The sequence below is a fragment of the Heptranchias perlo genome, chromosome 34 (genome assembly GCF_035084215.1).
Source record: "Heptranchias perlo isolate sHepPer1 chromosome 34, sHepPer1.hap1, whole genome shotgun sequence".
Taxonomy (NCBI): domain Eukaryota; kingdom Metazoa; phylum Chordata; class Chondrichthyes; order Hexanchiformes; family Hexanchidae; genus Heptranchias; species Heptranchias perlo.
Genome location: NC_090358.1, coordinates 31456380 through 31480655, shown reverse-complemented (window position 1 = coordinate 31480655; position 24276 = coordinate 31456380). Strand labels below are relative to the sequence as shown.

At 43.7% G+C, this 24276-nt stretch overlaps 1 protein-coding gene across 1 annotated transcript; it reads right to left on the bottom strand.

Annotated features, from left to right (window-relative positions):
* Positions 1–3210: 3210 nt before the first annotated feature.
* Positions 3211–5490, bottom strand: LOC137301648 (probable G-protein coupled receptor 139). Its single transcript, XM_067971187.1, has 2 exons — positions 5400–5490; positions 3211–4115 (listed from the first exon to the last, which is right to left on the bottom strand). Exons 1-2 carry the CDS (start codon positions 5467–5469, stop codon positions 3211–3213), a joined length of 975 nt encoding a protein of 324 aa, XP_067827288.1. The 5' UTR covers positions 5470–5490.
* Between the last annotated feature and the right edge of the window lie 18786 nt (positions 5491–24276).

The following is a 24276-nucleotide window of genomic DNA, read 5'->3' as shown; positions in this document are numbered from 1 at the left end:
GGATGTTGATGGTGGGGGATTCGGCAATGGTAAGTGTGTTGAATATCAAGGGGCAGAGGTTACATTGTCTCGTGTTGGAGATGGTCATTGCCTGGTACTTGTCTGGTGTGAATGTTACTTGCCACTTATCAGCCCAACCCTGGATGTTGTCAAGATCTTGCTGCACGCGGGCATGGAGTCCTTCATTATCTGAGGTGTTGCAAATGGAACTGAACACTGTGCAATCATCAGCGAACATCCCCATTTCTGACCTTATGATGGAGGGAAGATCACTGATGAAGCAGATGAAGATGGTTGGGCCTAGGACACTGCCCTGAGAAGCTCCTGCAGCAATGCCCTGGGGCTGAGATGATTGGCCTCCAACAACCACTACCATCTTCCTTTGTGCTAGGTATGACTCCAGCCACTGGAGAGTTTTCCCCCTGATACCTATTTACTTCAATAAGATTATTCTGGGTGGCTCATTTTTGGCCGCCGCGTACACGCTGGGCTGAGTGGCCTCCTTCGTTTATGCCGTAAATTTTCTGTGATTCTATGATTCTAGTTGGTGCTGCCAGGAAGCAAAAGGCGAGATTGGAGCAGTCGTGGTGGATCTGTGTCTCTCTTCTGTCCAGCTTTTAAAGACCTTTTTTACACAGAACCACACCTCTGGGGTGGTGGCTTGTTAACAATACAAATACAACCCACGATTGATTAACACTTCACTTGTTTTCTCTCAGCGTCCACAACATAACCAAGTTATGTCGGCAGGTGTTCAAACCACCTCTAACCCTCCTGGAATCGTTCTTCTTGCAACGGTGATCTATCCTCTGCTGTGTGATCTTTTATAATGTGCCAGTAACAATCCTTTTAACAGTCCTTCTGCCTTTTAAGCGTTTTTTTCCTTCAGACACGCTGAAGCCTATTTAGTCTCAGGCTTTCGTTTATTAGATGATTTTTACCATACAGAGCAGCTGGGAAACTCCTGCAGTAAGTAATGGCCAGGGTCAGGTACACAAGACTGATGGACTTTATTGTGCAGCCTCCAGACATCACATTTAGAAATGTTAAAATTAAATCCACAAAAGTGTTACCCCAGGAAAAGATTGTTTGGCCCGCTTCATCTGCTGCTGTTCTGCTCGTCAACACTCGCGCACCCCCGGCTGATTGTACAGTTTGTTTGGTGATTTAATGCTTTCTGTGTTCCAGTCTCACCCCTATTTCTTCCCTCCTATCGCTTTATATGGATGTCCATCATTCACTGTGTCTGTTCTCTGTGCATATCATTTATCTCCGTTTATTTTCTGTGTGTTTTTCGATCTTGTTATTTCCACTTCTACTTTAATTTCTGTCTCTCTGTCGCTGTTTAAGTCTCCAACTTTTTCTATTTGTTGCTCTTGGCTTTTTTTTATATGCGCCTCTCTCTCTCTGTCTGTTTGTCGCTACCTGTCTTCTCTCTGGCTTCTCTGTCTTTTTTTAAATCTGTAAGGAGTCTTACAACACCAGGTTATAGTCCAACAGTTTTATTTGAAATCACAAGCTTTCGGAGGCTTCCTCCTTCGTCAGGTGAGTGTGGGATTCCATAAAAGTACAGCATATATATACAGCATGTTTTACATCATCCTCCCTGCCCCTTTCGCTCGTTGTCTCTCTCTCCCTTTGACTTCATCCGTCTTATTTGTCTTTCCACCTGTCCCCATATCCTTCTCTCTCTTCATGTTTGCCTCTATTTATCTCTCTTTGTTTCTCTCTGTGGATTTATTTTTCCATTTTCTTTCTCTCTATCTGTTTCTTCCTCCTTCGCTTTTCATCTGTTTCTGTTCCATTCTGTTTGTTTCTCAATTTCTCGAGCTCTGCTTCAATTTACTTCTTTCCCTCTGTTTCTATTTGATTTCTCTATCTCTTTGCATCTGTTCCTGTATTTCATATCATTTTTTTCTATCTCTGTTTTAATCTTTATATTTCTCCTCCTCTCTCCTGTTTACTATTTTCTCCTTGCTTTCGATTCCTCTTTCTCTCTTTTGATTACAGTCGTTTTTATATCTGACACTCTCCTGCTTTGCCTCTCTCTCAGTCTCAACTTACTTTTGTTTGATTTATTTTGTCTCTTCACCTCTCCGCTTCTATCATATTGTAATTCTTTGTCAGTGTCTCTATCTCGTTCCATCCATGCCTGCTATCTCTCTCAATGTCAATCTCCTGTATATACATATACATTTCTACTTTCTTTCTCTCTTTATTTTTCCCTCCTGTCCTAATAACTCTCTTTTCATGTCTCTTTTATGTGAATCAAAATTTATGCTAAACCTTTAAAAATTACTGGTTAGGCCTCAACTGGAGAATTGTGTTCAATTCTGGACACCACACTTTAGGAAGGACGTCAAGGCCTTAGTGAGGGTGCAGAGAAGATTTACTAAATGGTATCAAGGATGAGGGACTTTATTTATGTGGAGAGAATAGAGAAGCTGGGATTGTTCTCAGTAGAGCAGAGAAGGTTAAGGGGAGATTTAATGGAGCTGTTCAAAATTATGAGTTGTTTCGATAGAACAAATAGGAAGAATCTGTTTCCACTTGGAGGAGAGTCGGTCACGGGAGGACACAGATTTACGATAATTAGCAAAAGAACCAGAGGGGAGATGAGAAGACTTTTTTTTACACAGTTATGATCTGGAATGCGCTGCCTGAAAGGATGTTGCAAGCAGATTCAATAGTAACTTTAAAAAAGGAATTAGATAAATACTAGAAGGGGAGAAAATTACAGGGCTATGTTGAAAGAGCAGGGGAGTGTGACTAATTGGATGGCTATTTCAAAGAGCCGGCACCGGCACGACGGGTCGAATGGCCTCCTTCTGTGCTGTATGATTCTATGTATGTGATTACTACAGGAGGAATGTTCGATGGGAGATCAAGAACGTTCATTTCCATTCTGATCAGATCCACAGCTGCTACTTTGATTGGCAAGTTTGCCTATTTTGCAGGGCGGCCATTTAGTTGAAGTCCAGCTCAGCTCTTTACTGCCGCCATTGTGAGCAACAGTTCATGTGTTGTCTGCAGAGCAAATCCCGCCTCAATAGGTCAGATTATCAATAAAATGTAATATCAGAATCAGATTCACAATCATTTCATCGATCTGTGTTGCTAATTCAAAACATACTTTCCGTCTCCTGGGAAGTGTCAGGATAGAGCTTCAAATGGGATTTAGTTCTAGTCCTTCAAACACTTCAGCTTGTTTTATGATTTAACTAATTTAATAATTAGATTGAGTGGGTATTTCACCGCGTTCTTCAGCTCCTCTCTGAATTTAGACTGGGTCAGGACATAAATACACGTGTTTGTGCAGGAACTGAGAAGCTGCAGCATCTTTGCTGTGTGTTCTGTGATATAAACAGGGTCAGAGTAGGAGTAATAATACCGAGTGTTTGTAATTCGCACATAAATGTAAAACACAACCCGTGTCACCCATAACAATATAAAAGTTCCCGATATACTGAAGAGTAAAATGATCGATTTCTTTCGGTTCTCCATCTCTGGGTCTCTGTGATTCTCTCCATTGCTGCGGCCCCGGAGTCCCCGGCGGACTCGACTGGCTGCTAAAATACGTCTGACCGTCAGAACATTGAGCAGCAAAATCAGAAAGAACGGGATGAAAGGGGTTAAAATGAGGTGAAACATGTCAAATGCGGCCCATGCGGGGGAAGTTCGGAAGCTCGATTTAGTGGCACAATACCAGGGAATATTATCAATTACATATACAGGTTCATTCACAAAGTACCAGGGGACGCTCTCTAAACAGCCCAGCGCACTCACTGTTCCCAGAACCACAGCCGCTGTTCTCTCGGTGCAATATGCTGTTTTCAGCTTCTCACAACAAATGGCCACAAATCGATCAAAGGTGAAAGCGATTGTGAGCCAGACAGAAACCATCACGGTTGCAGAACCCAGGAAGTTAATGAGACTGCACACGGGAGTAATATCCAGGAATGAATCTGGGAAATAAATCACATTAATCCACCTCAATATCGGATCAGTGAAAACGACCAGGAGATCGGCCGCTGCCATTCCCATCAGGTAGCGACTGATACATTTGGAGAGACCGCACCTTCCACGGGACAGGATCAGAATCGTCACCAAGTTAACTGTAGGAGAAAGAAGAGGAAGCAGAGAAATTACCGATCAGATCTGGAGCCTAAGCAACAATTTGATAGGAACTGGGGTGAAAATTCCAGCTTTGTTGCTGCATCGAACAGTGGCAAGTGATTAATTGACCTGGGCAGCGCTTTCGGGCAGAGAGATTTTTTAAACACAACGATCAATAATGAATTGGGAGATCGAAACAGAAAGTGAAAAAAGTGAGCACAGGATCCACTCGAAGGGCCGAGTGAGGGCGCAGTGCAGGTGGGGAAGGGAGAAGGGATTTTACCGAACGTGAATCCAGCGGATTAAAGCCGGATTTGGGCTCAAAACAAAACGTCAACATCATACTTATAATCTACAGATAAATAGAAGGGCTCATGATTCCAACAGATACAATGCAAACTGAAACAACATAACATCAAAATATTTCATTTTACAATGAAGTCCAGTGACAGTGAATTCATCCACAGTGAATCAGAGAAGGAGATGTGAAAGAATCAGCAGCAAACTCCGTTCAGTAGCCAGACATCTGAAGTGGCGTCAGATACACAGATCATGAAATAATATTTCATAACAGTGATAACCAATAAATACATTTAAATCCCAGTTAAACTGAAGCATGTTATGGGGAGGGAGGACATTGCGCTGCTTCATTGAGACCGTGAACTGCCTCATTATCAATCACTGAAAACACATTCATGAAAAATTATTCCAGGACAGGTTAGTTCCACAACATGAAACTGTTAACAGTTCCTGATGGTCTGATACCAACTCTAAGCCCAGACACCTGATTCCATTACATTCAGTGCAGAGAATAATCCGGTGACAATGCCAGGTTTGGATATACAAAGCCTGTTACAGATATAATGTAACTCCTACAATAACGAACGTTTAGAAGCTAAGGACATACCATTATTCAACAATACATTCAGTGCAGAGAACTGTCCAATAACAATGCCAATGTTGTATATCAAAAGTTCATTACAGCTCTAATGCAATTGCTACAAGACTGAACGTTTAGAATTTAAAGAGATACCGTTGTTCAACATTACATTCAGTACAGAGAATAATCCAGTAACAATGCCAGGGTTGGATACACAAAAGTCATTATGGATATAATGCAGCTCCTACAAGACCAAAAGAGCAGAGACTTAACACATTTCATCATTCAACTGATAGAAGAGAACAGGACACTGTGTAAACATGCAGGGAGAAAAAAGAATTGCCAAGTACAGCAGCAGAGTTAACAACGATTTACACCATTAACAGCTGAGATATCGGCTTACCCGGAACTCCAACGGTTGCAAGAACAGGATAGTAAATTCGTTCTATCTGAAACATTACTGGATATTCCATTTCTGTGAGAAACAGTGACTTCTGTTGGCCTGGAAACCACAGCTTCTGCAGGCACTCTCAGCTGATCTTTTCCAACAAGCACTGCTTTATACAAGGGATAGGACTTCACCGGCACCGTTATACTACTGATCATTGCTATTTGTTACAGTCACTTGAACAAACACATTACATCCGCAACATTGACTCCGATGTAAATAATATGGTGGATAAAACACAAACATGTCAAAGTCGAGGACATTATCTTAATCAGACCTCTCTCGGGAATAAAGTTAAAATCTGTTCTCATACAGGACTGATCCAACAAAAATGAGCGGTTTCATTTACAGTTTTCATATTATTGTATTGACCATGTTCACTCCTGGCGTTTATTTTATAATTTATATCGATTCCTCCGCAGTATAGACTGAATCCAGGGACACAAGGAGACCCGTTTCACTCTGTTCCTGCTGTTTTCCCCCAGTTAAACTATGAATTTTGAGTCTCTGACACGAGGACAGTTAAAGGGCAGGTTGAGGATTGCAGCCTAGAAATGATTGTGGGTGATATTTGGGGACGGACAATGAACGTGTCCCATTGACATTCCTCTCTCCGCTATTTTACTTTAGATGTTTACCCGTTTATTCTACATTGATGAACGGCTCCATTAAAAATAGTCCCGTGTAACACTGATTTGAGCTCATGAGCCGATTTGACCTCCATCACAAAGACCCGTGATTCCCTCACCCGCCTCCATTCCTTGCTCAGCCCATTGCCATTGAAACCCTCATCAATGCCTCTGTTCCCTCCAGACTCTATTCTTCCAATGTACTCCTGGCGGCCACCCAACCTCCACCTTCCATAAACGTGAACTCGTTCAAAACACTGTTGTCCGTGTCCAACCAGCACCAGGCCTGCTCGGCCTCACTGACCCACACTGGCTTCCAGCTCCCCATCGACTTAAGTTTAAAATTCTCATCTTTGGGCTTAATTCCCTCCCTGACCCACCTCTCCCCTTCTCCATACTTACAGCAAAGCCACCCGCGACCTTCTCATTCATAGGACACTGGCCTGTTTTGGTGGGACTACCCTCGCTTGGTTCCACTCAACTCTGATCAGAGCCAGGAGAAGCTTCTCTTCCTGATCACCGTTATCTCTTATGTTTCTAAAGGTTCCATCCTTGGCTCCCTCCTCTTCCTCATCTACATCCTGCCCTTTGGTGACATAGTCCTGACAAAACCACCACCTCTTTTGACCCTTCCAATGTCTTTGAGTTGTCAGCTCCGCATTCTGTTTGAGATGAGCCATAATATCCTCCAGTTAAAAATTGGGAAGTCTTGATCTTTGGTCCCACCATCTCTACATCCTTGCCACGGAGTCCATCCCCACCCCAAACTTTTTGATTGGTGAGCCGCTCAACAACCACTGAAGCCCTTACTGACCTGCATTGGATTCCATTCTCCTAAGCCTGTAGTTTATTTTAATTCTTTCTTACACTTAAATCCATCAGGGCCTCACCACTCCCTATCTCTGCAACCTCCTCCAGCCCTACAGCCCTCCCAAACTTTCTGCTCCCCCACCTTTGGCAGCTTGTGCGACTGCAGTCCATTTCTCCTACTTTTGACAGCTGTACGGTCAGCCACATCCAAGTTCTAGAATGAGCTGAACAGTACTCGACAGGAATGAATCGTTCCCTTTTATCCACAGTATACGACACTGAGAGACACAGAGGCGGTACAGAACCAGGCAAATGTGAATCATTCTCTTTTACTCGCTGTGGAAGGTACATGTACAGGAGCTGACATTGAGACACACAGAGGCCGTACAGAACAGAAAAGGAGATACAGAATGAGTGTGACATTTTGAAATACAAAGTCATACACAGATGCAGGTCTGATCGGAGATGAGAAACTTCGCAAGTAAAATACAGATACAGGTCTTGTTGCTATGTTTAGAAACTGGTGTTTTATTTTAAACTTTGAATAAATATTTCTCAAAACTACATACCGCATCATCCAATCTGCATGGCAGACCCCAACACTCTGCCGATGAGAGTTTGTACCAGTCCATTTCTCTGCTTCTATTTCAGTCTCTTGCTCTCTTATATCCGCTGACTCATTCAATCTGCTTTGTTTCTCATTGCTTCCCTCTCTCTGTTTCCCTCTCCCTCTGACTTTCTTTATCTTTCTCTCTTTCCCCAACTCCTTGAATCCCTGTCTGCTTTTCTCTCTCACACACACACCCTCTGTCATTATCTGTCTCTTTCTCGCTTTCTCGCTGTGTGTTTCTTGCCCTGTGCCTCTTTCATTCTGGCTTACTTTCTTTCACACGATGTCTCATTGTCCCTCTCTTTAAATGTCTTCCTTTTCCTTTTGCTCTGTCTCATTTTCTTTGTTTCTGTCTCGTTATCCCTCCCTGTTTAGAACCGTAGAACCATAGAACGATAGAAAAGATACAACACAGAAGGGGACCATTCGGCCCATCGCGTCCTCGCCGGCTCGAAGAACAACCAGGTGCCCATTCTAATCCCACCTTCCAGCACCCGGTCCGTAGCCCTGCAGCCTACAGCACTTCAGGTGCAGGTCCAGGTACTTTTTAAAAGAGTTGAGGGTCCCTGCCTCTACCACCAATTCGGGCAACGAATTCCATACACCCACCACCCTCTGGGTAAAAAAGTTTTTCCTCATGTCCCCTCTAATCCTTCCGTAAATCAGCTTAAATCTGTGTCCTCTAGTTCTTGAACTCTCTGCTAGAGGAAACAGATACTTCCTGTCTACTCTATCTGGGCCACTCATAATTTTGTACACCTCAATCAAGTCTTCCCTCAGCCTCCTCTGCTCCAAGGAAAACAACACCAGCCTATCCAATCTCTCCTCATAGCTGCAACTTTCAAGCCCTGGTAATATCTTGTAAATCTTCTCTGCACTCTCTCCAGAGCAATTATGTTCTTCCTGTGATGTGGTGACCAGAACTGAGCACAATACTCCAGCTGTGGCCTTAGCAGCGTTTTATAAAGTTCCATCATTACATCCATGCTTTTGTATTCCATACTTCAGCTAATAACAGAGAGCATTCTGTATGCCTTCTTCACAACCTTATCTAACTGTACTGCCATCTTCAAGGACCTGTGCACATGCACTCCAAGGTCTCTCATTTCCGCTACCCCCTCAATATATTCCCGTTTACTGTGTATTCCCTTTTACTGTTTGCCCTCCTTAAGTGTATTGCCTGACACTTCTCCGGGTTAAACTCCATTTGGCACTTTTCCACCCACTCCACCAACCCATTGATATCTTCTTGGAGTCTACAGCTATCCTCTTCACTATCAACTACACAGCCAATTTTTGTGTCGTCTGCAAATTTGCCAATCATGCCCCCTACATTCGGGTCCAAATCATTAATATATACCACAAATAGCAAGGGACCCAACACTGAGCCCTGTGGCACACCACTGGAAACGGATTTCCATTCGCAAAGACATCCATCGACTTTTACCCTTTGTTTCCTGTTACTGAGCCAATTTTGGATCCAATTCGCCACATTTCCCTATGTCCCATGGGCTTTTACCTTTCTGACCAGTCTGCCATGTCAAATGCCTTACTAAAATCCATGTAGACAACATCCACTGCACTACCCTCATCAATCCTCCTTGTCACTTCCTCAAATAATTCAATCAGATTTGTAAGGCATGGCCTTCCCTAAACAAATCCAGGAGATGGGATTGTGCAGTGGAGATGGAACATTGGTTCAGTTTAATAGTGTGAGAATCAGATTGTGTCCCTCATATCTACACAGGATTGAAGCTGTCTACGGTAACACCCTGAGACACTGAAATGGTTGAACAATGTCGGAGAAACACCCATTCCAGGTCTGCAACTATTGTGTCTTTGGAGCAGATTCTGTTTTACTTAGAAACATTGAACTATAGAAAATAGGAGCAGCATTAGGCCATTCGGCACTTCGAGCCTACTCTGCCATCCAATATTATCGTGGCTGATCCTATTGAGGTCAATACCATATTCCCGCTCTCTCCCCATACCCCTTGATGCCTTTTGTGTCTAGAAATCTATATAGCTCATTCTTAAATATATTCAGTGACTTCGCCTCCACAGCCTTCTGTGGTAGAGAATTCCACAGGTTTACCACCCTCTGAGTGAAGAAATTTCTCCTCATCTCAGTCCTAAATGTCCTACCCCGTATCCGGAGACTGTGACCCCTCGTTCTGGACCCCTCAGCCCTGTCAGAATCTTATATGTTTCAGTGAGATGCCCTCTCATTTTTCTAAACTCGAGTGAATACAGGGCGAGTCCACCCAATCTCTCCTCATACGAAAGTGCTGCCATCCCAGGAATCAGTCTGGCTAACCGTTGCTGCACTCCCTCTATGGCAAGTATATCCTTTCTAAGGTAAGGAGACCAAAACTTCACACAATACTCCAGGTGTGGTCTCATCAAGGCCCTGTATAACTGCAGTAAGAGATCCTTGCTCTTGTACTGAAATCCTCTTGCAATGAAGGCCAACATACTGCTTGCTGAAGGCCTTCCTAACTGCTTGCTGCACCTGCATGTTTGCTTTCAGTGATTTGTGTACAAGGACACCCAAGTGCCTTTGTACGTCAACATTTCCCAATCTGTCACCATTTAAGTGGATAACTTCACATTTATCCACGCTGTACTGCATCTGCCATGTGTTTGCCCACTCACTCAACTTGTCTAAATCGCCTTGAAGCCTCTTTGCATCCTTTTCACAACTCACGATCCCACCTAGTTTTGTGTCGTTGGCAAACTTGAAAATAGTACATTTGGTTCCCTCATCCAAATCATTGATATATATATTGTGAATACCTGGGGCCCAAGCACTGATCCATGCGGTACCACACTAGTCACTGCCTGCCACCCCGAAAAAGACCCATTTATTCCTAAAGTCTATTTCCTATTTTTAACCAATTTTGAATCCACGCCAGTATATTATCCCCTATCCCATGTGCTTTAATTTTGCACACTAACCTCTTATATGGGACTTTGTCAAAGGCCTTCTGAAAATCCAAGTAAACCACATCCACTGGTTGTCCCTTATCTATCCTACCAGTTACATCCTCAAAAAACTCCAGTAGATTTGTCAAACGTGATTTCCCTTTCATAAATCCATGTTGACTTTGTCTAATCCCGTTGATATTTTCTAAGTGTCCTGTTATCACATCCTTTATAATAGACTCCAGCATTTTCCCTACAACTGATGTTAGGCTAACCGGTCTGTAGTTCCCTGTTTTCTCTCTCCCTCCTTTTTTAAATAGTGGGGTTACATTTGCCACCTTCCAAACTGCAGGAACTGTTCCATAATCTATAGAATTTTGGAAGATGACAACTAATGCATCCACTATTTCCATGGCTACCTCTTTTATTAGTCTGGGATGCAGATTATCAGGCCCCGGGGATTTATCGGTTTTCAGTCCATTAATTTCTCTGGCACTATTTTTTTACTAATACTAATTTCCTTTAATTCATTTGTCTTCACTGTTGTGGGAAAATCACCACTCGGAGTCAGACTTAAAGATTCAACATGCAGTTTATTGGACAAAGTACTTTGGGAGAAGAACTGGACACTCCGCAGTGTACGCAGCTACTCTTCTCAACTTCAAAATGGTTGTCATGCTTTTTTATACCTTTGAAATACAGATTTTCAGTAGCTATTACATCATTAGTCTTTATTAGTGTATACATTAGCCAATTAAGCCCGCACAGCAACCACGGACCTCCAATCATATTAAAACAACTGTTATCACCTTAAGACAGTATGGGCTTTGTCTATTCAGTCTGGTTCTGTAGTTTTTATCAGTTCGTTGTGAAATGTCTTTTGTATTCCCAGACTGTAAGTCAGTTTTGGAATATACAAACTCAGCACTTTTAACTGTCTTTCCCACAGTCACAGAATCCATTTTGTTTAGTAGTGTCCATTTTGTTAGTAGTCAAGTGTTATGTTTAAGCTTTTAATTAGGGTTAGTCTGATCTACACAAAGCGCATTTCGGTGTGGTTTTAGGGCAATGACCGCCGCCATGCACACAATAGTCACTTCATATTTGCCTTTAACCCAACAGCCCAAATTTTACGCGAACATCACTAATCTTTTTCTTTTTACAAACTTGTAGAAGTTTTTGCAATCCACTTTTATGTTCCTTGCAAGTTTACTCTTATACTCTATTTCCCCCTCTTATTTAATCTCTTGGTCCTTTTTTGCTGAATTCTAAACTGCTTCCAATCCTCAGGCTTGCTACTTTTTCGGGCAACTTTATATGACTCCTCTTCGGATCTAATACTATCCTTAATTTATTTTGTTAGCCATGGTTAGGCCGCCTTTCCTTTTGTGTTTTTGCACCAGAAAGGAATGTCTAATTGTTGCAATTCATGCATTCGTTCCTTAAATATTAGCCATTGCCTATCCACCATCAGGCCTTTTAATGAAGCTTCCCTATCTATTATAGCCAACTCACTCCTCATACCTTCATAGTTTCCTTTGTTTAGATTTAGGACCCTAGTTTCTTAGTCCTACCTATGTCGTTGGTACCTACGTGAACCACAACGAGTGGATCCTCCCCCTCCCACTCCAAGGTCTTCTCCAGCCCGGAGGAGATGTCCTTAACCCGGGCACCAGGTAGGCAACATAGCCTTCGGGACTGAATCTCCTGGCTGCTGAGAACAGTGTCTATCCCACTAACTATACTGTCACCTACTACAACCATCTTCCTTTTTACTCCCCCCACTTGAACAGCTTCCTGTACCATGGTGTCGTGGTCAGTTTGCTCGTCCTCCACGCAGTCCCTGCACTTGTCCACAAGGATTGCAAGATCCTCAAATCTATTGGACAAGCGCAGGGACTGAGGCTCCTGCAATGCTACCTCCTGGATCCCCGTACCTGCCTCACTCGCAGTCACACCCTCCTGTCCCTGACCACGTGTCAATTCTAAAGTATTTAATCTAAGGGGTGTGGCTGCCTTCTAGAGCAAAAGCTCCAGGTAGCTTTCTCCCTCCCGGACTCCAGCTCCTCAACTCGGAACCGAAGTTCCTCGAGTTGCAAACACTTACTGCAGATTTAGTCGCGCTGGACAGAAATGTCCAGAAGCTCCCACATATGACCCCACCGCCCAACACCAAGCCACAGTTTCCCTGACTGTCACTGACCTCATCTCCTCTGGAGATCTTCCCCCGACGGCCTCCAACTTCATCGTCCCTCAACCCCACACAGCCCGTTTCTACCTCCTTTCCAAGATTCACAAACAATACTGCCCCGGGAGACCCATCGTTTCAGTCTGTTCTTGCCCCACAGAACTTATTTCTTCCTCTCTCACCTCTATTGTTTCTGGTCTTGTCCAGTCTCTTCTGACCTACATCCGCAACCCTCCCGACGCCCTCCGCCACTTTAACAGTTTGCAGTTCCTCGGCTCTACCTGTCTTATTTTCACAATGGACGTCCAGTCGCTCCACACCTCCATCCCCCACCAGGATGGCCTTCTTCCTTAAACGGAAGGTGAAACAGTCCCAATCCACTACCACCCTCCTCCACATGGCTGGACTTGTTTTTACTCACTTCCACCAAATGAAAGGTGTTGCAATGGGAACGTGTACGGTTCCCAGGTACACCTGCCTTTTTGTGAGATATGTAGAACATTCCTTGTTCCAGTCCTACTCAGTTCCCCTCCCTCAACTCTTTTTCCGGTACATTGATTACTGTATCAGTGCCGTTTCCTGCTCTCGACCCGAACTAGAAATTTTCAACAACTTTGTTTCCAATTTCCACCTTTCCCTCACCTTCACATGGCCCATCTCCAATTCTTCAAATCCCTTTGTCAACTTCTCTGTCTCCATTTCTGGGGATAGGCTGTCAACCAATATCTATTATAAGCCTTTCGACTCCCACAGCTACCTTTATTACACTTACCCCCACCACGCTTTCAGTAAGGGCTCTATTACCTTCTCCCAATGTCTCCATCTCCGTCGCATCTGTTCTGATGATAACACCTTTCATACCACTGCTTCCAATATATCTTCCTTTTTCCTCAACCGAGCTTCATTAAATCAGTGTAAGAGGCCAAAGACAGAGAGGTCAGAGTGGGAATGGGATGGGGAATTAAAATGGCAAGCGACCGACAGGTCATGGCCACTCTTGCGGACTGAGCAGAGGTGTTCAGCAAAGTGATCACCCAATCTGTGTTTGGCCTCCCGATGTAATGGAGACCGCATCGGGAGGAGTGAATACAGTGTACTAAATTGAAAGAAGCACAAGTAAATCGCTGTTTCACCAGGAAGGAGTGTGTGCGGCGGTGGGAAGGTAGGAGATTCCCCTCCACTGTAGTTAACAGGGCCCTCCACTGTCTCCGGCCCATTTCCCGCTCTTCTGCCTTAACCTTTCACCCCACCAACCATCACATTCAACGGATCATCCTCCGCCATTTCTGCCAGCTCCAGCGCGATGCCAACACCAAACACATCGTCCCCTCCCCTCTCCTTTCAGCATTCCGAAGAGACCACTCCCTCCGCAACACCCTGGTCCACTCTTCCATCACCCCCAACACCCGCTATCCTTCCGATGACCCTGACCTGCCGGTCGCTTGCCATTTTAATTCTCCGTCCCACTCCACTTTGACCTCTCTGTCCTCTGCCTCTTACTCTGTTCCAGTGAAGCTCAACGGAAGCTCGTGGAACAGCACTTCATCTCTTGATTGGGCACTTTACAACCTTCCGGACTCAACATTGATTTCAATAACTTCAGATCAGAACCACTGCTCCCATTTTCTCGGACAGCAGGTGCTGGTCGTGGTTCTGCTCTTGCCATTTACAGCTCCTTTAGACCCATCTTTTGTCCCTTTACCTGTCCCATAACCACCCTCCTTGCCTTGCACCATCATCCCTTTTGTCATTTAATCTCTCCTGCCCTCCACCTTATCAGAGGCCTTCCCTTTTGTTCTTTCCTCCCCTCCCCTTCTTCCCCTCCCTTTCCCTGGCTCTGTACTTGCTGAAAAACTGTTTAATCTTCAACTTCTTCCAGTTCTGACGAAAGGTCTTCGATCTGAAACGTTAACTCGGCTTCTCTCTCCACAGATGCTGTCTGATATGCTGAGTATTTCCAGCATTTTCTGTTTTTAGATCAAATCACAAAAGTTATTAAAGCTTCATAGAAACAATTTAAAGAAAAGGCATAAACGGAACGCAGAATAAAAAAAGTTCATTTTGGTATTTACAAATAAGACTTCGGATCACCGCGGACAGCTGCTATTTCGGTCGCTACAACTCGAAGCTTTATTTCGGTGAATTAGTGGTTTAGTGAATAAACTGATCGACCTTCTCTTTGGTGCAATCGGTCTGTTAACTGAAAAGTTGACAGTTAGAGTCCACCCAGGGATCGGAACATTGAGTTCATTTATTTATCTGTAAAATTAACAGGCTCACACTTCCACGTTTTCATCGTATCTTTTGGCTACAACATTGTCCCGATCACAATATGTAAATTTGAAGTTCCTCGGCACAATGTGATGACTGTTTCTGTTACAGCTCGTGTAATGAGATGTAAATACAGATTCGGCAAAATAAGGAATAAGGATTAGTTTGATCGGAATAAACTGTTCAAAATTTCGGATTTAATTCAATTCCATAATAAATAATAATATACATTTTTGAAAACGGTATAAGAATCTTGACTTCAACTCTCAGTATCATTGAATCATGGAAAGCTCCGTCAATCAGCACACACATTACATCGCACAGGCTCCTGCACCGCTTTCAATTTTGTTTTTAACGGACAGTTGTAATAGTTCAATTTCTGCCTTTCTCTGCAGCCTCATTCTATTCCTGTAAAACTAGCTCCTGAACAGTAGGATGAAAAGTTCCGTAACTGAGCGGTCAAAGGCGCTGGCTTAAGGCTCCAATTAAATCCCGCAATTTGTAGATGGATCGAATTTATAACTTGTCGTTCCAAATTTTTCAAATTCCGCAGCACCCGGAGCGAGTAAAACTTTCCGTCCTTTTAATCTTACGTACGAATGCTATTTTTATGAATTTGGCTCGTGATGATTTTTCGGTCCAATTCATTTGCTCCTTCCAGAAAACCGACCCGAACTCAATCCACGGCAGGCTTGGACGTCCATCAGATCATCCCAAAACCGAGCTTTAAATAAAAATATAAAATATTGGAAACACACTGGGGTCAGTTAACATCTATGGAGACAACAAACAGGTTTACTTTAGGGGTTGGGAATGGTAGTAATAGTGAGCAAGGTGAGGTCGAACACTATCGACAGGTGCAGTAATTCCAACTCCAGTCAGCAAAGGCTGAGAAACTACAGCACCTGTCCGTTAGTGTTCATCCTCACTACCATCTCATCTTGTTCACTATTATTGATTGTAGTTTAGAATGAATGGGTGAGAGGAGCACAAATACTGCCCGATGGTTTTATATAAATTACTATTGATCCCTAAAGGGTGGTCTGTCCCGGAAACAAGGTTTGGGGGAAATTCACAGACTTGTCTTTCTTATAAAGCTTGTTGAATTTGAGTCTCTCTCCTGTCCTGACTGTCCGGGAACAATTTAAATGAAGTATCCCAAAGCAGGGTGATATTAATTCTCGCAGTCTCTTTTTATAACATTTCATGAAGGCATTTTTCTTGAAAAGGCCTGTGGGGAGAGGGACTGATTCCAAATACTCTCTTTCAAAGAGCCTGCACTAGGCAGCAGATTTTATTCTGTATAATTTAATCCATTTTTGAATATGATTCAATGCAAACACTCCATACTTTAGACATGTTCTGCTCCCGATACTCTGACTCATCATTCGTCAGACTCATCGTTTCCATGATCATGTCCCCACTCTGAGTCTTCTAGGGCATGTGATTGATTTGTGCCCTGATTGCGCGTGTTTCTGGGGCAAAATGCACAGGAAAATTAGGTTCCAGTGGCTGAGGTATGATATATGAGCAGAACACTATATTCCTGCTCTTTTTATTCATTTTCCTGCGGAGTATTCGGCACTGTTCTCAACATCTTATATTCATTTAAATATCGGAGGGGGTCGTTTTTGTAATGTTCGCTGCCATTCTATGAACTTCCAGCAAATTGAATGTCACTAAATCAGCGAAATGGTCATTGTCGAGATTAAGCACATTGTACAGCTATGTATTATGCCGCGTTGTTTTTTCCAGCTGCGATGGCCGAGAGGGTAAGGCATTGGGTATCCCCCAGGCAGGTTCTGAGCCCTGCTCACTGCGGATCTGCTCATTGTCAGGCTCCGTCATTTAAATTCTTAGTCCGCTCACTTGTGGAGATTACTCCGCCAGAAACTATACAGAATTCTGTACACAATAGTTTATTAACCAGCCATTACACAGATTGACACGAAGCGTGCTGCTATAATTGGAAACACGAATAATATCTCGGGATCAATTCGTATTTTTTTGACTTTCAGTAACTAAATAAAATGCAAAACTTCGTGAGAAATAAACACACAAAATGGCATGTAAATATATCGCAATAAAGAGCACTGAAATTATTGGTGGGAAATGCGGAATAAGAACTAAACCCGCCCATGAGGAGTGGAATAAATTTCGGAGTAGTTCTTTTGTGGAATGATAACATAAGTATACACAGGACCGTTTGTTTTATTAATTGCAGAAAAAGCTGTAATCTTTCAGAAGGAAATGTGTCCAGAAAATCGCAGCTAACCCGCAATTATTCAGCAATGAGAATACAGATATTAACACCGAGCGTCAGATCTGGATTTCTATTTCCAAAGAAAATGAAAATCAAAAAATAATAATACTCACCCGTTCAACTAATCTTTAGCTGACTAGAGAAACTGGGGTTGTTCTCCTTAGAGCAGAGATGGTTAAAGGGAGATTTAATGGAGGTGTTCAAAATCATGAAGGGTTTTGTAAGAGTAAATAAAGAAAAACTGTTTCCAGTGGTAGAAAGGTCGGCAACCAAAGGGCACATTTTAAGGCAAATTGGCAAAAGAACCAGAGGCGACATGAGGAGAAAAAAATAGGCAGCGAGTTGTAATGATCTGGAATGCACTGCCTGAAAGTGTGGTGGAAGCAGGTTCAAAAGTAACTTTCGAAAGGTAATTGGATAAATACTTGATGGGGAAAAATTTGCAGCGCCATTGGGAAACAGCAGGGAAGTGGGACTAATTGGATAGCTCTTTCAAAGAGCCGGCACAGGCACGATGGGCCGAATGGCCTGCTCCTACGCTGTTTCATTCTATGATTCTATGAAATCTATGCTTTCGGCAGCATTTTGTCTATCTTTTCCATTAAATTCTTCAACATTCCAATGGAATCCATTCGTTATTCACACGATGTATTTTATTCCGTTGCATTACCTCGCGGTTTGCTTACTGATGAATGCTTCATCATATTGTATGTTGCGGTGAATGATATGAAGCAGAGATACAAAATCTGTTTGCACCGTTCTCCAAGTGAGCCTATATCGCCGATCACGTAGAGGTAAAGCAATTCCTCCAATCAGTTAATTCAGTTCATATTTTATGAGACTTTTAATCTCAGGAGCATGGGTTCGAGTCCCGTCCAGGGCTCACACTGTTTGAAGGGGTCAGTCTGTTATCTACTACAAATTAAATAAAGTGATTTGGAGTCACACAATACTGACCTGTGTTAAGGGTACAGCAGCCATGCAAACTTTCTTTTGTCCCTCTTTGGATCTTTCTGTGCCTCCATGTGAAAGACAGAAACTCGGCCTTTGAGTTTTTCAGAATTTCACAGGTTTTTTATTCATTCTCGTAATGCGGGTGTCGCTGGCAAGTCCGCCATCTCTTTCCCGTCCCGAACTGAGCGGCTGCTTGGCCACTTCAGAGCGCAGTGAACAGTCAACCAGGTTGGTATTACACAGGAGTCGCGTATCGGCCAGAAGGGGACTACGTTTATCAGATGCATAAGCAAATCGTTCAGTTGCCAGTTCTCTAGTGAGTTAGAAGCTGAAGGGTGCACTTGCTCAATGAAGCAAAACAAAAATACATTAAAAACATCAGCAAGGATAGCAGAGCCGAACCAGATACAATCGTTATAAAAAAAAATCAATGACCGCGTGGCTTAACGGATAAGACGTCTAATTTCGGTTTTTATCGTGATATTATCAGAAGATTGAAGGTTCGAGTCCAATCGCGGTCGTTTTACTCACTGGGTGAAAAAGCGGGGTGGAGCTCTTTTCCACCCAACCATTTCTAACAGTCCCTGACCTGGTGTAAAGGAAGTGCGGAAATTCCTTTTGCTTTCTCCTCTTGCAATGAAGGCCAACATACCATTTGCCTTCCTAACTGCCTGCTGCACCTGCATGTTTGCTTTCAGTGACTGGCGTACAAAGACACCCAGGTATCTTTGTACATCAACATTCGCCAATCTATCACAATTTAAATAATACTCTGCCTTTCTGTTTTTCCTTCCAAAATGGATAATTTCACATTTATCCACATTACACTGCATCTGCCATGTATTTGCCCACTCACTCAACTTGTCTAAATCGCCTTGAAGCCTCTTTGCATCCTCCTCACAACTCACGATCCCACCTAGTTTTGTTTCGTCAGCAAACTTGGAAATATTACATTTGGTTCCCTCATCCAAATTATTGATGTATATTGTGAATAGCTGGGGCCCAATCACTGATCCCTGTGGTGCCACCAGTCACTGCCTGCCACCAGCAGTAATGTTAGTGTTGGATCACCATTAATGTTAAAGTGGGGTCATCTGTCACCAGCAATATTAGAGTAGGTTATGACGAGGACTGTTAGAGCCGAGTGATTACCAGTAATGTTGGAGCCGATTAATCAATCACCAATAATGTTGAAGTAGGTTCATCACCGTTAATGTTGAAGTAGGGTCACCTCTGGTAATGTTACAGTAGGTTCACCACCAGTAATGTTAGAGTAGGGACACCACCAAGCTTCAATGGATACAAGCATAGTGCAGGAGGATTGGAGGACTGCTAACGTTGTACCGTTGTTTAAAAAAGGGAGCGAAGGATAGACCGAGTCATTACAGGCCAGTCAGCCTAACCTCGGTGGTGGGCAAATTATTGGAATCAATTCTGAGGGACAGGATAAACTGTCACTTAGAAAGTCACGGACTAATCAAGGACAGTCAGCACCGGGTTGTTAAGGGGAGGTCGTGTCTGACTAATTTGATTGAATTTTTTGAGGAGGTGACAAGGGGGATCGATGAGGGTAGCGCAATTGATGTACTCTATATGGATTTTAGCAAGGATTTTGACAAAGTCCCACATGGCAGATTGGTCAAAAAGGTAAAGGCCCATGGGATCCAAGGGAATGTGGCAAATTGGATCCAAAATTGGCTCAGTGGCAGGAAGCAAAGGGTAATTGGCGACAGGTGTGTTTTGCTACTTGAAGACTGTTTCCAGTGGGGTGCTGCAGGGCTCGGAAGTAGGTCTTTTGCTTTTTGTGGTATACATTAACGATCTGGACTTAAACGTAGCGGGGCATGATTAAGAAATTTGCAGATGATATAAAGATTGGCCGACTGGTTGATAGTGAGGAGGAAAGCTGTAGAATGCAGGAAAATATCAATGGACTGGTCAGAAGGGCAGAAAAGTGGCAAATGGAGTTCAATCCGGAGAAGTGTGAGGTAATGTATTTGGGGAGAGCAAACAAGGCAAGGGAATACACAATAAATGGGAGGATACTGAGAAGTGTACATGAAGTGAGGGACCTTGGAGTGCACAGATCCCTGAAGGTAGCAGGACAGGAAGATAAGATGGTTAAGAAGGCATATGGAATGCTTTCCTTTATTAGCCGAGGCATAGAATATAAAAGCAGGGATGTTATGCTGGAACTGAATAAAACACTAGTTAGGCCAAAGTTTGAGTACTGCGCACAGTTCTGTTCACCACAGGAAGGCTGTAATTGCACTAGAGAGGGTACAGAGGAGATTTACGAGGATGTTGCCAGGACTGGAGAATTTTAACTATGAGGAAAGATTGGATAGGCTGGGGTTGTTTTCCTTGTAACAGAGGAGGCTAAGGGGTGATTTAATTGAGGTGTACAAAATTCTGAGCGGCCGAGATAGAGTGGATAGGAAGGACCTATTTCCCTTAGCAGCGGGGTAAATAACCAAGGGGCATAGATTTAAAGTGATTGGTAAAAGGATTAGTGTTGAAATGAGGAAAAAACTTTTGACCCAGAGGGCGGTGGGGGTCTGGAACTCACTGCCTGAGAGGGTGGTAGAGGCAGAAACCCTCAACTCATTTAAAAAAACTACCTGAATGTGCACCTGAAGAGACGTGACCTGCAGGGCTATGGACCAAATGCGGGAAAGTGGGATTAGGCTGGATGGTTCGTTTCTCAGCCGGCGGGGACACGATGGCCGAATGGCCTCCGTGTGCTCCCTAAATTTTCTATGGTTTTATGATTTCATGACCACCTGTAAGGTTATAGTAGTGTCATCACCAGTAATGTTAGAGCAGATTCGCCACCAGTAATGTTAGAGCCTCGTGATCAGCAGTAATATTAGAGCCGAATCATCCATCACCAGTACATACGAATTAAGAGCATGAGTAGGACATTCGGCCCCTCGAGCCTACTCTGCCGTTTGATAAGATCATGGCTGATCTGATTATGACGTTAACCCTACTTTCCCGTCTACCTACTATAACCTTTGACTCCCTTGTTAATCAGGAATCTATCTAACTCAGCCTTAAAAATATTCAATGACCCTGCCTCCACCGTTCTCTGGGGAAGGGTGCTCCTCAGACTCACGACCCTCTGAGAGAAAAAAAATCTCCTCATCTCCGTCTTCAATGGGAGACCCCTTATTTTTAAACTGTGGCCCCTAGTTCTAGTCTCCCCCACAAGAGGGAACAACCTCTCAGCATCTACCCCTTCAAGTCCCCTCAGGATCTTACAGGTTTCAATAAGATCACCTCTCGTTCTTCTAAACTCCAGTGTATACAGGCCCAACTTGTCCAACCTTTCCTCATAAGATAACCCCCTCATCCCAGGAATCAGTCGAGTGAACCTTCTCTGAACCGCCTCTAGAGCAATTATGTCCTTTAGTAATATTAATACCGAGTCATCAATCACCAGTCAGCTTCACTGTACAAAACAGTTTTAATTATATAATGGACCAGTGAAGGTTTCACCGAATCAATATGAGGCCCCAATAACCTAACGCAGTCTCCAGGAGGAATCTTCCCTTCAGAGATCACAGGGCATGTGCAGAGCACATTCTCTCTGCGACTACTTTCCGTTCATTAATTTGAATGGAAATAGTTTCATGGACTGAACTGTACACTTTCCCCATTGACGCCCCGAACGCACTGAAGTGGAAAACCTCGCCTTGCTGGTTAAGTGACTGTAACAAACGCCAATTATTGTGTAATCTCTTTTTCTCACCGGGGCACCGACTGTTCTATAAAGGGGGGAGCATTTACGGATCTCAGATGCATTCCAGCCCGAACCGTAAAGCCGGACATAATTCACATATTGATCTAACAAATTGAACGACCAATAATTCTGCAGATAAGGGACATTTACTATCCTGTTCTCGGAGCATTTGGTGTTTTCGGTAACACAGTGTATCCTTTTGTCCAATAGCTGTTGACTATCTCACTGTTAATGACTATGTAACAGATTCCGAGAATATCCTCATTACAGAGTCACTTATCCACCGTGATGAGTTGGTGAACATCAGCCCTAATCACACCAGTCCTCACGGCCGGTGAGGCTCTGTTCTGGTCGATAGATGGTGGGTACCGGACGCTCAACTTTCCTCCCTATAACGAAGTCGAGCATGATAAGCCGGCCCCTTCCACAGGATATCGATCACTAAAGAATGTGTTGCTTGGTGTCTATGGTAGTTATCTCATTTGTACCGTTGTTCCCCGTATACTTTCAGTTGATAATTCCTGGGGATGCAGCCACCAACAGGAGACTTTGAGAGATATTTGGAGAAATAATTGCCACTCAGGGAGCTGCTCCCCTCCCCTCGGCTGCAAAGAACCTTCGCGGTTCCACCAGTTGCCGCTCTGTTACTGAGCAGCACCCTCGTGGCGATTATAAATAGAAAATGCGCAGAGATCTGACCTAAATTGATTTTTTTTCAGCTGAATGTGTTATTTAAACTCATATCTTTCTAGTAATTGCCGTGAAATTATATTTAATACTTGGAGGCATCTGACTGAAGTATGCTGGAAGGACGGAGGATTTTCAATCCCTCTATTTTGAGAGTTCAATTATTGTTTTTTCAAATAAAATGTCGTCAACGCTCGCCTATATAATAAAAGAAACACTCTGTGTGTATAAGTCTAAGTAGGAACACATCTGAACATTTCCCCACAATATACTGTGAGATTTATCTGAGTGTAACCTTTACCTAAGTCTTCTCCCTCTTTCTTACAGCCAACCTAGTGACAATCGTGATTCTCTCCAGAGGAAATTGCGGCCTCTCCAAATGTATCTCTGTCTACATGGTGGCCATGGCAACGGCAGATCTCCTGGTCATTATCTTCAATGTACTACTGCATCATATTTTCAGTTATCACTTTCCACTTTCCTTCCTGTCTTACACTGCCGTTTGTAAGTTCATTGTGTACGTGACTTCTGCCAACCTGGATATGTCCGTGTGGTTTACAGTCTCGTTCACATTTGACCGATTTGTAGCTATATGTTGTGAGAAGTTCAAAACAAGGTATTGCACAGTGAGAGCTGCAGCCGCGGTTATAACTACGGTCTCTGTCCTGAACTGTTTAATGAACATCCCTTTTTATTTTGCATATGAACCTGAAGGAAAAATTAACAACGTTCACCGGGGCTGCCACACCAGGGTGGACTTTTTTCAAAGCCTGCAGGTGTAGCGTTCTCCTGGTTACAAAGTATATTCATTCGATGGCTTCCTTTCGCTTTGATATTACTGTTTAATTGTTTGACAGTCAGACACATTTTAGTGGCCAGCAGAGCCCGCAGGGAACTTCGGCGTCACAGCAGTGAGAATCAGATCGATCCAGAGATGGAGAGCCGAAGGAAATCGATCATTCGACTGTTCACTGTGTCGGGCAGTTTTATACTGTTGTGGCTGACAGCTGCCGTGAGTTTTTTCACTACCAGGCTGACAAACTCGGCGAATTACCGAGGCAATTATGCAGCTCCTGCTTATATCGCCACTGAAGCCGGATATCTGCAAATGTATTCGAGATACAAACACTTGTATTTATGCAGCTACCCAAACGAAATTCAGGGACGAGCTGAAGAATGTGATAAAATCTCCTTGGACAATTATTCTGACAATGGTCAAATAAAGGAAAATCAAACCAAACCTTCCTGTCCTAACTAGAGCTCAATTACAGACCATGCTCCTTTTTTTATTCGCTCACAGGATGTGGGCGTCGCTGGCGAGGCCAGCATTTATTCCCCATCACTAATTCCCCTTGAGAAGGTAGTGATGAGCCGGCTTCTTGAACCATTGCAGTCCGTGTGGTGAAGGTTCTCCCACAGTGCTGTTAGGAAGGGAGTTCCAGGATTTTGACCCAGCGACGACGAAGGAACGGCGATATATTTCCAAGTCGGGATGGTGTGTGACTTGGAGGGGAACGTGCAGGTGCTGTTGTTCCCATGTGACTGTTCCCTTGTCCTTCTAGGTGGTAGAGGTCGTGGGTTTGGGAGGTGCTGTCGAAGAAGCCTTGGCGAGTTGCTGCAGTGCATCCTGTGGATGGTACACACTGCAGCCACTGTGCGCCGGTGGTGAAGGGAGTGAATGTTTAGGGTGGTGGATGGGGTGCCAATCAAGCGGGCTGCTTTGTCCTGGATGGTGTCGAGCTTCTTGAGT